At 38.7% G+C, this 17,291-nt stretch overlaps 1 protein-coding gene across 2 annotated transcripts in view; it reads left to right on the forward strand.

The window, feature by feature from the left end:
• The window catches only part of PLCB1 (phospholipase C beta 1), a 681,789-nt gene that overhangs the window by 474,825 nt on the left and 189,673 nt on the right, over positions 1-17,291 (forward strand). For both annotated transcript variants that reach the window (XM_058563193.1, XM_058563194.1), the window contains exons 8-9: positions 1,466-1,566; positions 2,823-2,989. In XM_058563193.1, the coding sequence (XP_058419176.1) occupies positions 1,466-1,566; positions 2,823-2,989 (268 nt within the window). The remainder of the gene's footprint in view (positions 1-1,465; positions 1,567-2,822; positions 2,990-17,291) is intronic.

A 17,291-nucleotide genomic window follows, 5' to 3' on the forward strand; every position in this document is an offset into this window, starting at 1 on the left:
TCTTGCATTTGATTTTTAAATCTTTCTCTTCCCTGTGTCTGTCAGCCAAAGAGTAGAGAGGGTCATTTCCAGCTATCTACAAAACTACTTGAAGAGACATGGGTATCTAACTCAGATACAGGGTGGTACCAAAAAATGTGTATCCTCTAGCCAAAGGGATTTCTTTCCTTTTGTGAATCAAATGGAACTTTGGAAACCTGTTTACAGGTTGTCCCCATTTTATGAGTGGCAAAACACAAATAAAATAATCCATGGGAGTTTCCCATTGTTCTTGGATTTGGCCCTTGTGCCCATGATTTCAAAGTTGGTGTCCAGGTAAGCAAGCCTAACGGTGTAATGCGTCTTGCTATGTACAATGATACATGTGTTGTTTGGTTGTCTTAAAATTCTATTTTGCAAAATAAACATTTTTCCTGCTCTAAAAATGGATTTAGTAAAGGAAATATTATTTTATTCGTTCATTCCACAAATGTGGGATTTCTGCTGTTTGCCAAGTGGTGAACTTCTTATCTGTTAGCAAGCAGTGTACAATTTCAGACAATAATTTTTAGACATTTCTATAAAGGTATATTTCAAAACATATGAATATGGTAAAAGGAAGGGTGTTTTCTTTGGTTGAAGGGCCTGAAAATAAAAATAATCATATAAACACATACCTGAAATAGGAAAACGGCATGAAGAACGTCCTTCCTGTTAACAAAGGCTTGAATACGTGCTTCCGGTTTCCATGGCAGCCCCACTAAACAGAAAAATAAGTCATAGAGGTGACTTTTCGTATCAATGACTTGCTTCCCAAACAACAGTACCAGGGCAAATGAATGAGAAATAATGACTGGTGCTGGCCTACTTATAAAAACTGATTATTTAAGCCAAAAGGAACGTTGTTTGAAAAAAAAAAAAGACGCCAACTTGGAATTTATGTTTTCATTTTGAAAATGTCTGTCTCCGGGTTCTTTACTTTTTTAAAAAAATATTCGTTCAAAAGTCTGCTAAACAGCACATGAACAAATGTAAATGTTCATGCCACTGATCTGTACACTTAAAAATGCTTAAAATGGTAAATTTTATGTTATGTCTATTTTATCACAATACAAAAAAGACTAAGGAAAAAAAGCAACCTAAAAAATATCTGCTAAACAGACCCTGTTTTTACTAGGTGTAACTTACTTTAGTAAATGTACTTAGGAAATTGCCTTAACATCCCTTTAGAAGAAGGAAAAATCCTTAAGCTTAAATTATAATAAAAAAGCAACAGGATATAGGCTTTCGATACCTCAAAGCCAGTGTCCAAATGAACTCTACAGCTGGGTCATAGATGTTTTCTGAATGTTTACCCTGACCTCCTAGAAGAGAGGGAAGAGGAAAGAAGGAGGAAGGGAAGGAAGGGTGTGAGATGAAAATAGGAGACAAAGAAGACAGGGAAATAATGAGACCATTTTACTGACCCTGTTGTTTTATTTCCCAGAATGATTCAATACCTCAAGAAGATTTCACTCCAGAAGTGTACAGAGTTTTCCTGAACAACCTTTGCCCTCGACCTGAAATTGATAACATCTTCTCCGAATTGTAAGAGAACACATTTTAACCCACTAGTTTTGGGCTTGCAGTGGGACTCAGGGTGGCTGGGGCAGGACTCTAAGCAATAGAGGGAGATGGAGGAACCCCTTCATACACCATGTATAATAGCAGCGCTTCTGTGTGATTTGTTGGAGACAGTCATGCGTTCCTGCCCCTGAGGTGCAACCACTGCTTCTAATGAGTGGAAGTTTGCTGTGATTTGTTGCTGGGTATAGTTGTTTTAGTGTCCTCAGGAGGCTCTGTGTGGTTGAAGATTATGGCTAGAACAGAGAGGCATCTTGGCTCAGTGGGGATCGACTCATGTTGCAGAAAGAACTCTAAACTGGGAACCGGTCATTTTACCTCTCTGAATTGCATCGGTGAATTGAGAAGTTTGGATTACTAAGAACCCTCTTAGCTGCAAATTATTTGCTTCTATCTTAGAAATTATATAGGCATTACTTTTTAAAAAATGAATGAAAAAAAAAGAAAAGAAACAAACCAAAACACCAAGGCAAATTTGGGGAAATAGCAGTTTATCTTTCTTGATATACTGAAATCTACAAGATGACAGATAATCAACCCAAAATTGATAAACAAAATAAGGATTTCTTCATATTGAAGTCAGGCCAACAGTGTGCTGAGAATGACATTGTGTATACTCATTTTGTGATGTTCATTGCCATCAACTATTTATTGAACATCTGCAATATTTGTCCCACTGAACTTGTCTTTGGGTTGTCAACAGGATAGAAATGAGAAGTTTGAATCATCCTATGTGGAAGAGTTATAGGCTCTTGCTGAAGTATGACTTTAATAAAAAGAAAAATGTGCCCACACAGATTGTTTGCTTTCTTTTAAGTAATGATTAATAAATACATCTTTAAATGATTAAGTAGGATATGGAAATTTGATGACTACACCAGAAGTTTTGGTGTCATAATAAAAACACAACTCATACCTCTGTGTTCAATTTAGAGTGGTGCATCTTTACACACAAGATGCAGTGCTTTCCTACTGTGGATTTTCTTATGCATTTGATGTAGTTCAAGGGCATTGGGATTTGGTGGTGATTGCAAAAGATATTTGTAGCCCATAGAGATGTAGCAACTGGGATGGAACAGTACATGATTTTAGGGCAAGATAGGAATTTCAATATAGCATGCTCTTACCTGCTATGGCAGATTTTCGTTTCCTAAATACAAATATATGAATGACACTTGGTGGAAAAATATTCTAATTTCTCGGTTTTTCATTGTTTTTAGTGGTGCCAAAAGCAAACCATACCTTACTGTTGATCAGATGATGGATTTTATCAACCTTAAGCAGCGAGATCCTAGACTAAATGAAATACTTTACCCACCTTTAAAGCAAGAACAAGTCCAAGTATTGATTGAGAAGTATGAACCCAACAATAGTCTCGCCAGAAAAGGTGAGTCGGCTTTGTCCCACACTAGAGCGAAGCTCTTGTTTCTGATTGTGAATGGGTCACCCCCGGTAGTTAGGGACATCAAGGATTGTTTAGGTCAGTTTCCCACATTTGTATGCCTGTTTTCCTTTCTGACTTAAATCACTGGTGGTTCAATCAGAAGCAGATTTTCTAAAACTTCGGTGTGTGGTGTTTTTGTTATGTGTGTACGCATGTAACATAGTTTTTTTTAAAAAATGTCTAATCATTTGTTTCGTTTTAAATTTACCCAGTGACTGAATGCATCTTTCTCAGGCAGGAAATTCACTATCTTAAAGGTTGCCCTTTTGAGTCTGTTTTTAGTTCTGTGACATGACCCACAGATTTTCCTAAATCTCTAAAACGGATGAGAATATTCAGTTCATTAGACCCTTATCTTAGTCTAGTTTAAACTATTGATGAGTTTTGCACTTGGGTAAATATTATAAAATTTGGCCTTTTATGCAAAAAAAAACTTAGTGTCTATAGAAAAAAATAATTAGTCTAAAAATCAATATCAGAAAGACAGCTCTAAGTTGCCTGGAAGTTATTAAGAAGTTTATATTTTTGATTCTGGAGAAATGAATTGCCAAAATAAGCTCATAATGTTTTAATTGCCATGAGTTTTCAATTATGTGTGGCATCGTTGTCCCTGAACAGGATCTATAGCTGTTTCTTGACCGCTAAGACCAAGTCTCTCTCGTCTGGACTAAAATATCTTCACTGAGAAAATTGGTGTGTTATCACCAATGTTATTGTGAATTGCCTAGATATTCCATAGGGAGGAAAATAAAGTACAGTTAACCAATTATTAAGAAGAAATAAATTGCGTCTTAATATGCAGGCAATTTATAAGTAACAGAATCAGCTCTAACAAATTTAGAGTCATTAATAAGAATGATTATCATAAAAACAGATTAAAAAGTCTTAATTTTATTTATTTATTTATTTTTCCCCCAAAGCCCCAGTAGATAGTTGTATGTCATAGCTGCACATCCTTCTAGTTGCTGTATGTGGGACGCAGCCTCAGCATGGCCGGAGAAGCGGTGCGTCGGTGCGCGCCCAGGATCCGAACCCGGGCCGCCAGCAGCTGAGCGCGCACACTTAACCACTAAGCCATGAGGCTGGCCCTTTTTTTTTAAATTTTATTTATTTATTTATTTAACCCATTGTATTTGTTTTGAAACTTGTCCTGTAAATGAAAAATGAAAGTATTTCTTAAGTATAGAAGTACAATCTTATAATTGATTTTATCCTACTTTATTAGTTGGGAATTTATAGATGAAATATTTTAGTTCTTGTTGATTTTCTTGGTCAAGTACTTTGCTTTTGTTGTCATCATTCTTATTGTTGCCGTAGAGGTGAGGTCAGTCAAAGGAAACAATTAGCTCAGCAGTACGTGTTGGTGTTGCCAGGCCTGCTGCTTCAAACCTACTTAGATAGGATGCCCTTTCTTCCTTAGTGCCGCAAGAGATGGGATTTCTCATTATTGCTAAGCAGGGAGCAACTCCTTGGAGATTTCAACTGGATAGCTTGACAATTCCCTTCGGAAATCCAATTCACCAAAGATAACTAATACAGTGCTATAAAAAATCTAACAAGACTTCTAAAAACAGTTAGCCCATGACACTAGAAAAAGAAAAAGCTTTTGTGAAACCAATGAGGTACTTCAAAACCTAAACTTTGCCCTTTTCTCCTCCCTTCATGCACTGCTGATGGTCCATGCATCAGCTGGCCTATAATGCCCCCACACACCATACTCTGATGACTTGAACTAAGTAGAGGATGCAAAGGGAAAAATAACAATAGGTTGTTGTATAACTCTATAATCCTGGAAGAACCAATTTTGATTCCAATGGAAATTAAGATGATGTCTCTTAGTGTTGGCAAGAGTATTCAGTGTCATCTTATAGATGTACTAGGTATGAATTCCGTAATCACAACAACCACACAAAGTTCAGGTTTATTTAAAATAGCCACTTTATTTATTTTTCTATAACTTAACATGATATTGATTGTGAAGCTTCCGTGTCAGCCTTGATGTGATTTTTTTTAAGTCACAGAATACATTTCTTAACTTAAAACTCCAGTAAGAAAATGAATTTGAGATGTTTCATACCAAATCGTTTGCTGCTTTGGCTCTATTTATGTGAACAAAGAAGATTAGAGAAGATTGTTTTATTGTTAACTGTTATTTCATAGTCAAAAGGATGACAATTTTGAAATCTTTATTTGTAGGACTAAGAAATTGTTGGGTTAGACCTCAATTCTTTAGTAACTAAGAGTTTGAAATATTTTTGCAAAGATGAAAATCAATTTTTTTATTTGATTTTGCAGTTCGTAATATTTGATGTTTAATTTTAAGATCTTTTCAGGAACTCCTTTTTCTGTCTTCTTTGTTTATAAGATAACAAGTAAAATCCAACAAAGTACAATTTTAAGAAAGTGTTCTTTGACTTCAATATGGTGACTGATGTACAAGGAAATTAACTCTCATTTATATGACTTTCAAAATGTGCATTATCATTTTGCAAAGAAGCAAACCAAGACTTTGAGGTCAAATGACTTACTAAGATCTCATACCAAGATACTCTTTGAGAAAGCAGAGTTTTAAACTTTCAGTCAACTGATTCATATATTTTGACCAATAAATATATGAGAAAATAAGTAGAGAAGTTTAATATAACATTATAAATTTTTCTGCTGCTGCTTTCATTTTGACTAGTTCCTCAAATGTCCCCAAGGACTAGTCAAATTGACCCACAAACTCAATCTCATTTATCTGAGAAAGACACTTCCATATTGCCTATATTTGTTGTAAAATGTTAGAAATAAGATACATAATGTACATATATAATAATATAAATATACGTCTACTCTCTGATATCAAGAAATTTGTATTTTAAAGTGTTAAACAAATAAACAATCCACAAATTTAACATATGCTAATTTAGTTTTATATGCATTTTATATAATTTTTACATTAAAGGTAATCTAAAACTATACGAACATTTTTCAGTACGATCAAAAACCTAAATGCTAAAGCTGATCATATGTTAACTGATTAAAAGTACAGCACATGAACATATGAAATGAAAATCCAGAAGAGATGATGGCCTTTGTGCTCTGTGGGCCTGCTGTCATTAGCATGTTGGCCACATTTCCAAGATGAACTTTCTGTTTCTGGAGTTGATGTATTGCTTATAAATAATCAGAGGGTTTCTGTGTAGTATAATAACAAATGTTCACATGTTTGATTTCCACAAAGAAAGAGTTTGGATCTTGTTGCAGAAGATACTATTCTCGAGGGAGTTTGGTTTATTTTTACAATTTAAAACCACGCATTGAAAAATGTCATCACCCCAGGTCAGCAAATGTTTTTCCCTTGCCATGTTGTTTGCACTGTAGACCTAAATTTGCTTAACACAGGAATATACAATGACATCTGCCTCTTCCAAATAAAAGGGTCATGAATGTCAGAGTTTGAAGACTAATGTCTCCTGAACAGGGTTATCTTTTATCATTTAAACTCTTTAGAAGAAAGGCAGTGAGTAAAAGCAGCATGAAAAATAAAATAGTTATATTGGTGCCTTTGGTAACAGAATGTAGACCTCTAGACTCAACTGATATGTCTACAAATGAAGGCCAAATTTTGCTTAAATAAACTGCCAAACCAAATGAAAGCAGTAGAGTTTGTTCATAATTTTATTCTTCTGTGAAGAGCAGGTGTTTGTGAGTATTTGTTAAACAATTGAATTAATACAGTAGATTTTAATATTAGCAGGTGTTTCAAGCTATATTCCTTTTTTTAATCATCAGGTCTTCCTCTTAAATTTTTTCAGGTATACTCTACAAAAGCTTCCCCACAATTAAATCATTAAAATGAAACTATATAATCTCTTTAGTCTTTGATCAGTACTTACTGAGGTAATAGTTTAATAGTTGAAATGAACTCAAAATTCATAATAGCGAAGCAATTTGGTTCTCAGCAAAGCAAATAGAAGTTCGTGTATTGCAAGCATTTTTGCTTCAAATAGATCTAAGCTAATACTTATGCATCAGTAGAAATAACCTGATTGTATTTTCACCATTGTTTTATTTTAAAATGCTGCTACAATTGAACTATATTGTATCATTATTGTCAACAGCAGGAAGCACCCAGAGTGTGCTAGAGACAGCACTGGACTTGGGAATCTTGCAATCTGTAGTATTAGGTGGAACTCCTTAAGTTGAAAAATGACAGAAACTTAACTCAAACTGAAACACAGAAAGGAATTTACTGGTGCATATAAGCAAAAGTTCAAGGTGTTAATGACTTCAGGCATGACTACATCCAGGGGCTCAAAGGATGTCATCAAGAATTGTGTTTCTTGGGGGCTGGCCCCATGGCGTAGCGGTTAAGTGCACGCACTCCGCTAGTGGCCCCCGGGTTCGGATCCTGGGTGCACACTGATGCACCGCTTGTCAGGCCGTGCTGTGGCGGCGTCCCATATAAAGTGGAGGAAGGATGTGCAACTATGACATACAACTATCTACTGGGGCTTTGGGGGAAAAAAAAAGGAGGAGGATTGGCAATAGATGTTAGCTCAGAGCCGGTCTTCCTCAGCAAAAAGAGGAGTATTAGCATGGATGTTAGCTCAGGGCTGATCTTCCTCACAAAAAAAAAAAAAGTGGAGGGAGATACACGCAGATTTTAGCTCAGGGCCAGTCTTCCTCAGCAAAAAGAGGAGGATTGGCATGGATGTTAGCTCAGGGCTGATCTTCCTCACACAAAAAAAAAAGAATTGTGTTTCTTCATCTCCTATCATTTTCTCTACTGGCTGTAATTCTTGGGCAGACTCTTCTGAAGTGACAAGAAAGCCACTAGCAACTCCAGGTCTACCAGTCTCAGTATACAGAAATTCTTTTTACTGATAGTTCCATCAAAAGTCTCAGAAACCTGAGCCTGGCTTGAGTCACCCAAGGTTGCTCCTGAAGTAGGATCACTGTAGGCCAGAGGATGGAAGGGAATAATTGGACAGACTTAGGTCACATGACTCTTCCTAGACGCAGTGAGGAGTCAATTACCTAAACCACATGGATTGACAGTGGGAGAGAGGTCATTCCCTGAAATTCAATTGGGGTGTGCTAACTAGAGGAAGGCAGAATGGTCACTGGACAGATAAAAACAGCAGTTCCCACTGAAACTCAGCCAGAAATCAATAATTCATTGTTACTGATTATCTTACTTTAGGAAGCCATTTAACCTCTTTGACCAGTCTCACCCTGTAGTTTTCTCATCTTTGAAAAAATTCCCTGCAAGGATCGCTGGGAGAATTAAATAAGTTTCTCATTGTAAGAAGGTGGCATATATTAATTGTTGCCCCCACCCCTTTGTTGACCTGAACTAATGAAAAGTGATAATTGGCATTTACACTAAATTATTTCAAACCATTAATGGGTCTGGAAGTGAGATTCAGAACATTGAGGATAGGCATTCCTGAACGTTGCTGTCTCTCGGCTAACGGGCTTATTTAATTTACTGTAGTTAAGAATAAGTTAGAATCATTTGATGATGAAACCTGAAGAAATGTGGCAAGTCATGTCTGTGCACAAATGTTCATTTCTGACTCAATCATTTTTATATATATTTTTATTAAAATGGATTTATAATTATAGTTCAAAATGTAAAGATTTACACTGGAATCTTATTATTTACTTCTTCATTTAATTTTCGTAGTAGATTTTTAAAACTCATTCTTTTCCCAGTAGCATTTCTCTTTACTAGGCAGAGGTTATAAAAGATAATGATTACTTTTGTTAATGTCTATTGTGCAGCTTTGAGAGATCAAACATGCCATAATTAAAGGAAAAGGCTGGCATTGTGTTATGGTTAAGCCAGTTAACCTCAGGCAAGTGACTTGATTTGCTCGAACTTCAAGTTCCTCATCTGTAAAATGGGATGACATGGGTGCTAGCAGACATGGGTGCTCTTCTCATATCCCTTGGCATGCACTGTTCCAAAACAGTTAACAGCACTCTCTGCAGCTCTCCAGGACTTTCTCTCAGTTGAACTATAGCCAACCCACAAGTGTCCAGGACCTCATGGCCCCAGGAGTAGCTGGAGGCTAAATACCTCGTCGTCTTTGCCACTTATGTGGGACAGTTTTGATGCATGTTTTCCACTTACTCCTGGAGTTCCCCAGTGGGATTGAGTCCTAGTTGCCTGCAACTGTAACCTGCTTGATAACGTTCCCTTTATTAGCTGACTTTCCTTTCCACCCCCTCTCATTTCTCCACTGCCCTACTATTATTTCCTGGGGTTACCTCCCGAATAAGCTCCTTGCACTCAAATCTTTGTCTCAAAACCTGCTTTTGGAACAACCCAAATTGAGACAAACACTTTTCTATAAATGGCCTTAACAGAATCAAAAGTGAAAGATGGGTAAGGTCAGTGTAGCTGAGCACTGAGAGAAAAATAAAATGGAAAGGGCCTGTGCCCATGGCTCATTCCTTCCAATCTGTCACATAACTGTCTTAGTTGTTACCATTCATGAAGCCCTGGCCAGTGGCCTCAAGTCATGTGACCTCCTGTCTACAAGGGACTTAGTCGTTTAGCCCAAACTCTCAGGTCATAGAAGAGGCAGCTAAGGAAGTGAGAATGTTGAGACTAGGACATATTTTCTGTGTCCCAGTGCAGAGTCCTCCCCATGACTCCAGACTCCCAGTTGGGGCCCTCCATCAGGACTTGCTAAGAAAAGAGACACAACACCAGCTATTTAGACATTAGCAGTTGGCATCCATAGCAGTGGTTTTCAGACTTGTCATTGACATAACATCCTTTCATTTGTGTTTGTTTCTTCTAACAAAGTCTCACAAGAAAGGTCAATGTATATGGAAAACCTTTAAAAGCATTACAGTCGTGGATCACTTAATGATGGGGATACGTTCTGAGAAATGCACTGTTAGGCAATTTTGTTGTTGTGTGAACATCATGGAGTATACTTACACAAACCTAGATGGTATAGCCTACTAAACACCTGGGCTATATGGTACTAATCTTATGGGACCACTGTCGATTATATGGTCCATTGTTGACCAAAACATCATGCTGTGCATGACAGTATTTTGGTTGAATAGAGGTGAGCCTGGAGTGGAGCTGGTGACGGCTGCCCTACTCCTGTTTCCTCTCCTGCCGCATCCCATTCTCTGCAGGTACTTCTCCCAAAATCTCGGGAGATTCAGGATGGTCAATTTAAAAACCACTCATCTGGAGGAAATATTGACTAGTTCAAAGATCTGCCTCACCATTAAGATGGCATCCATTTAAATATTTTCATATAGATTACCTGTGTAGCAATACAAGAAATAAAAGAACTGAAATGAACAAACAAAATCAACTCAAATGAGATAGATTTCTTCCCAAAAGACAAAGAAAGACAGATGAAAACTATATGACGCAGCCAGTTCTTTTCATGCCTTAATTAAGTTACTGCACTGAGAAAGCTGCCGGAAAGCCACTCTAGTATTTTATTGATTAAGATCTCATTCAAATTCCACCTATTGACTTTCTAGCCTCTGTGGAAGGTCACAGAAGAATGACATTACCATCTGTGAGTATATTCCAAGCTTCTTAACTCTGTGTTGTTTCGTATGTTCATAGACTTCTCTGAAGTATTTGAGATTGGCTAAAATAAAAAAAAAATTTTTTTAGAGATAGCCGTTTGAGTCCATTGTTCATGTATTGACTTGGTAAATTCCTTCTGCCTTCCCTTCTTGACTGCGTTTCTTCCTTTCCCAGAAAGCAAAAATTGTGCCTGAGGAGAGGCAAATGCCTGGCCCAGGAGTCCTGGTTTTTTCTCCTCCAGTCTTTCCTTAAGTGACGTCAATGTCTGCTCAGAAGCATGGTTCTAGCCAGAGAGTCATGACCATGTCCATTCACAGCTGAAATGGCCTTTGTTCAGAAAACAACCAATCAGGAAAAATATAAATAGTAAAAGACGAAGTCAAATGTCAGTCCCAAAAGGTAGGGACTGACCTTGGTAGTCTAATCCTCCCTAGTCTGCTGAGTTTTGTTAAAACCACTTTCTCTCATCAGACCATACCTTCTCGAGATGCCTTGCCATTTTGTATGAGAACTATTGGGACAAAGCAGATAGTGTCTTTTCCCTCTAGATGCAACCTCCTGTCAGAACATAGCATTAATAATTGCTGACTATTACACTTTTCCCCTTCTCAGCGGGGGTCAGGTGGGGCTATGGCTCAGTTAAAAGGAACAGCTTGGCAGGTTGCACTGTGCTGGAGAAAAGCCACAAAGCCACAGGCATTTGGTCCCCAACGTTTGCATTACCCAGAGTCTAGTTTTGTTAATAGTCGATTTTACACCAAATAAGTGGAAGGGAAACAGATCAAATGCAGAGAGAATCAACTCCGTGGAAAACAAACGATGACCACAAGGAAGCCAGACGAGGTGAGGTGTGGACTCTCTACCCTAACACTGAACAGAAAAGCTGAAAAATGTGCCATGGCAATGGGTGAAATAATGTCAAGAAGCTGAGAATGACCAATAATTTCATTAATTCGTTATAGAGATTCTAGGAGCTCTATCTTAACTCTCAACCACTCTCGTCTATAGGACTCCAGTTATGAAAGCAAGATTATCTACAGAGTAGGGATATCATTATTTTAACAGGAAGCCTTAACTGAGGATGATTGAAAAAATCGACCTTCACACTTAACACTCTACCTTACACATAGAGAATGAGCCAAAATGCTTCTTATTAATGTTGCTATTTGTCTTTGTTTGGGTTGCCCCAGAAGCTGACTCTGGGAGAAGAATGCAAGTACAAAGAGTTTGAGAGATGATCCCAGGCAGCACTAGCAGGGCAATTTAGGAAGTGAGAACGAGGAAGGGAAGGCAACCAATAAAGGTTGTATCATCGAGATAGTTAAGTGTGCATAACTGCATCTCCATCCTGGGGCAAACTCTAGAAGCCAGTGTGGAACATACACCTGAGTTTCCCAACCACAGTCACTGCGGAGGCTCTTAGGAAGTTAATCCCCAGGCACTTCCTGCCTGCTCTACGTAAAGTAAGCCATCAGACGAAGAAAGGCAGATGGAAGTCCAGCCCAACCACATCTCCTGGGGCACCAATACAGTCAGCTACAATGTCATTATCAACAAAACAATATCCACCATGATCACAACAGTATAAAAGGGATTTTCCTGGGGCCGGCCCCGTGGCGTAGCGGTTAAGTGCGCACGCTCCGCTGCTGGTGGCCCGGGTTTGGATCCCGGATGTGCACTGATTCCCAGCTTGTCAGGCCATGCTGTGGCAGCGTCCCATATAAAGTGGAGGAAGATGGGCACAGATGTTAGCCCAGGGCCAGTCTTCCTCAGCAAAAAGAGGAGGATTGGCATGGATGTTAGCTCAGGGCTGATCTTCCTCACGAAAAAAAAAAAAAAGGAATTTTCCCATCCAGCTCTGCAGCTGTAACAAGAATCTCCAACCTTTCAAAGGAGGGATCCTCCAAGGTACCTGACGCTCACTGAACTCTTCTTTATTCTAACATACCTGATTCAATTGCATGGATATTTTAATCTAACAAACATGTATTGCCCACCTAACTTAAGAACTACAAAGAAGTGGAATGAAATCAAGATAAAGTCTTCACTCTCAAGGAGACTGTAATTCAGAGGGGAGATGGTATATACAAATAACTATAATACACGATAGAATGTGATACACCTCCATTCATTCATCCAGCAAATATCTATCAAGCATACTTTATGTGCTAGAGAAGCTTGGAGGAAAAGGGAGATTTTATTTATTGAGATTCTAGGGAGTGTCAGAGATTGCTCTGAACTCTTTACCTGCTAATTGTCTTATATAAACTTCAGAACAAATCTTTAAATCTTTATTATTATCCCCATTTTACAATGAGGAAACTGAGTCTTTGAATGGTCACGTAATTTTATTAGTTTGTTTGGGAAAGAATTAGTGAGAAGTAAGGCTAAGAGGGCACGAAAGCCTTGATGCTACCCTTGGCTCATTCATTTATTTATTTAGTCAGCACACATGTTTTGCGCCTTATGTCTGTGTAATGTCTTTTGAGGCTGTGTATGTCTACCCTTGAACTAGGCAATAGAAAGGTGCCACTCTTCCCCTCATGGGCCTCCCAATGTAGTAGAACCTCCTCTGTAAGGAAGGATGTCAGAGGCTTTTGAAGAGGAAAGTGACATTCGAGTTGTACTTCAAGAATGCTGCAGAATAGAGAGCTGGATGAAGGACAGACTAGAGTCAGGCAGCATTTAAGGCACTAAGACATAGCATGTTCTAAGTAGTTCATCAGAAAGCTTTCATGAGCACATATTCTGGGCCTGCCTTTATGCTAGACACTGGAAGAGATGTAAATGAAGTGAAGGTCATGCTCGTTACCCTTAGAAAGCCAGTATCCAGCTTGACCAAGGAACATGACATTCTGGTTAAGGATTTTTGCCTCCTTTGCATTATGGTCAGGAGCAATTGTGAAGAGTTTCTTCTGATAGAGCAATGTGACAGTGCGCTAATAAAATGCAACTTACTTGTTTTTTATCCTCTGAGAACTTCTAACTCTAAATGATAAATCAATACTTAACGCAAATCTAGTGGAAAGACTCCAAGCCTGTGTTCAAGAGAGCAAGGTTTTAATCTTGATTCTGTTGTTATCTAGCCATGTCAACTCAAAAGGACTTTAATCTTGCTGGGTTGAAGTTTGTTTATCTGTCATGTTAAATAATAAGACTTTGTCTTACCCACCAAACAGAACAGTTAGCAGTAAATAAACTCACAGATGTGCAAGTATTTTGAAGAAGGGAAAGTGCTAAATCAAAAATTAGGTGTTATTATTAAGAATTTTCACAAAAACCACCACAACAAGTTCAACTTACTAAAGGGAAAACAGCAGGCACACAGAAAGCCATGACAGCTGGGGGAGGGGTTAATTTATAAAGGCTTTTGAGAAGAGCACGTAGCCATTTAGTGGACATTATCACACAACATCTTGGACTTGTATTTGTACATAGGTATGGTAATAGAACAGCTTTTGAAATCAAGATGAAATAAGAATGTCTGACACTTTTCAACCTAATATAAAATAATAATGCATGAAAACATGTATAGAACATACTGACTCCAGGATTGGGAAGATAAATTGATAAACCAGATGAAAATACCAGCAAAGTTCATATACTATACAAAAACAGTTAGTTGGCAAATGTAATAGGAAAGTTTGTGCCCAAGCAAAGATAATTGAAAAGGAATCATTTAATAGATTATTTCTGAAAGCAGGCAAATAGATTTTGGTGAGCCACAGGATATTAAAGCCATCTGCACTTACTTTCTCTGAGCTGGTCTAGCAGAACTCACGGAAGGGTCACAGTACCAGGAATAAACATGAGCCAAGGAAATAGCTTCTCAGTGCTATGCTTGGAAGTGACTTAAGGAGGTGCTAAGCCATTGGACCAGTAACACTCCAACATGCTCTGGTATCATAACAGTAAGAATGGAGATTGAATGATGATGAATGGTTTCTCAACCACCTAATCCCAGTGACATCCAAATATTTGAGTAGCCAGATCCTGCCTAATTGGCATTTGGCTCAACAGAATGAGGCTGGTGGCCATGCTAGCTGGCAGGCATGCTGTCCAATTTGTCCATCTCAACTACGTGATGACTCTGTGGATTTACAGGCCATCTGTCTTGCAAGGCAGAATTTGTAGAGATTTCTCTGTGTTTCCGGGCTTTGAAAGATGTTATTTGCATGTGTTTGTCTATTTTTATTTTTTTAAGCTAACCTGCATTTTTTTGCAAAACCCACAAAACAATGTCACATCTTCTGTTTAGCGTTTCTCTTGTCCTCACATTGGCATAACAAGTTTTCTGTTGTATTTTTCTTCCTAAAAGTTAGATTCATGGGTTGGAGAATAAAAATGCTAGTGGATGCCTTTAAATTACTTGCAGAGATTAGAATGTAAATTAAGTCTGGAAGAGAATTTTAGACCTTGATAGACAAAATTCAAATCAAAGAGCTAATCCTCACGCCTCTGCCAGATGGGTCATTTGTCCTGCCTGAGCCCAGCTTTTTTTAACAGAAAGATTAAAGTAACACATTGTAGAGAGATAAGTAAATCATGGGAAAAAACTCTTCCTTGGTCACATTCTAGGGCTATTTTTAGGACTAATCCAGGGTGCTCAGATTGAAGCCAACTGCCACGAGGCAAGACTCTCTCCTTTTCATCTCATCCATGTCCCTCATCCAGGCCAGTGCTGGGAAAGTTATGTGGATAAATATCATCAATTGCACTCACCACCATCTGTCTTTCCATTGCTTCAGCATGGGCTCCAGATCCAGCTCTCACACTAGGTCCCCTGTGACCTCAGACAAGTTGCTTACCTCTCTAAGTCTCTGCCCAACTGGAAATGAGAATTAAAAAGTACCTCTGTTCTAGGGTTTCTGTGCCTGCAACATGGTCAGTGCTCAAGTAACGGTAGCTCCTCCTATTATTATTATTATTATTTACCTTTCCTGGTACTAGATTATGTGTGGCATCTTCTACAGCAGCATAGCATAGTGGTTAATGGCATGGAACACAAAGCCTGACACCCTTGGTTCAAATCACAATTTATCTGCTTATGAGCTGTGTGACCTTGAGCAAGTTACTTGCCTCGGGTTTCTCATCTATAAAATAGGCATAAAAGTAGTGCTCACTTGATAGAGTTATTATGAGGATGAAACGAGTTAATATTTGCACAGAGTAAACAGCATATAAAGGCTTGTTAGATAATATACTGGAAATAGATTAAACTCATGGAGCTCTTCAAAGCCTGGCTCTCTCTCTTTCTTCCTTTCCTATCCTGCTTGCACTTATGCTACATATTTGCTTTCAAGTCAGAATCCATTATTTTTTAAAAAGTACTGTGTTTGTAAACACAGCCAGACACATTTTCTTTCCTTGAACCTCCACAGCATTACTTTTTTCCTTTAGCACTTCTCTGCTGCTGCCGTACATCTGCTCTTAGGGCTGGCTCAGGAGCAGTTCCACGTCGGTGCTTGGATGCCAGGATGGGGTCATTTCCACAGTAACCATCCTGGTCAAAAACACATCCTGAACAGGAGAGCCTTACTGGGGGACTTTCAGGCCACCTTGGTAATGTGGCATGAATTCTATTTAGAGATTACCTTTCGACCATGCCCCACAGTACTTTTTCCCTCCCATGGTCACGGAGCTCCTGTAAAGTATCGTGAGAAAGTGTGGTGCTGAGGACTCACCACCAGGCTCAGAAGTTTCAGGGCGATGAGGAGCATCAGCTTGTGTCACCTGACTTTATCAAAAGTCATTTTCATAAGTTTGTGGGTTGAAGGGGAGGGCCTATGCATTTATTTCAAATAAACTTCTTGCCTGTGAATTAGAAAAAAAATTCTACCAGGTCTGAGCAAAGCAGAGGAGAGGATATGACAGGGCAGTTAACTTGCCCTGTGCAATGTAATGAAGTACTATCAACTCTTCTATTGTTTAAGTATTGATTTGCCCTATTCTGAATTATCCTACGTCCGCTTCTCCTGGTCTGTTTTGATGGCCTTACACATTTCATGCTGTCTGGTTAGCACTTCTGCCAGAGGCTAGGCAGAGGGAGGGAGTAAAGATAAAACTTACAATCTCTCCAGGACTCCTGACTGGGACTCAGCTCTCCACGCCCTCCTTGTGATTCTTAAGCACACTTCTTGACCATCATGGGACCATCAGTCAAAGCCAGGCCAAGCCCCTTGGTTCTGGTCTCTAAGCTGTCATTGCATTTCTTTGATGTTTTTGTCTCAATCCTCCTTTGCAGCGTCATTTATATCCGAACTCAGAATTGCCATTTTTAGTTCTCTATGATACAAATTAGTTTGAGGGATTTAGTTGCCAAGATGATACACAAAACTACTCATGATATGTATTAATTTGTTGTTAGTGCCATCCAGTTGATTCCAACTCCTAGCAACCCTGTGTCCAGCAGAGCGGAATCCTGCCCAGTCTTTCTGCACCACCCTCTCACCTTCTGGTATTGTCTCAGACAATGATCTGCTGTTATTAACAGGGTTTTCAGGGCCAATTTTTTTGGAAGTAGTTGGCCACGTCCTTCTTCCTAGTCTATCTTAGTCTGGAAGCTCCACTGAAAACTATCCACCACTGGTGACCCTGCTGGTATTTGAAATACCGGTGTCATAGCTTTCAGCATCACAGCAACATACAGCCGCCACAGTATGACAACCGACAGACCAGTGG

This window comes from Diceros bicornis, chromosome 19 (genome assembly GCF_020826845.1).
Source record: "Diceros bicornis minor isolate mBicDic1 chromosome 19, mDicBic1.mat.cur, whole genome shotgun sequence".
Lineage (NCBI taxonomy): Eukaryota > Metazoa > Chordata > Mammalia > Perissodactyla > Rhinocerotidae > Diceros > Diceros bicornis.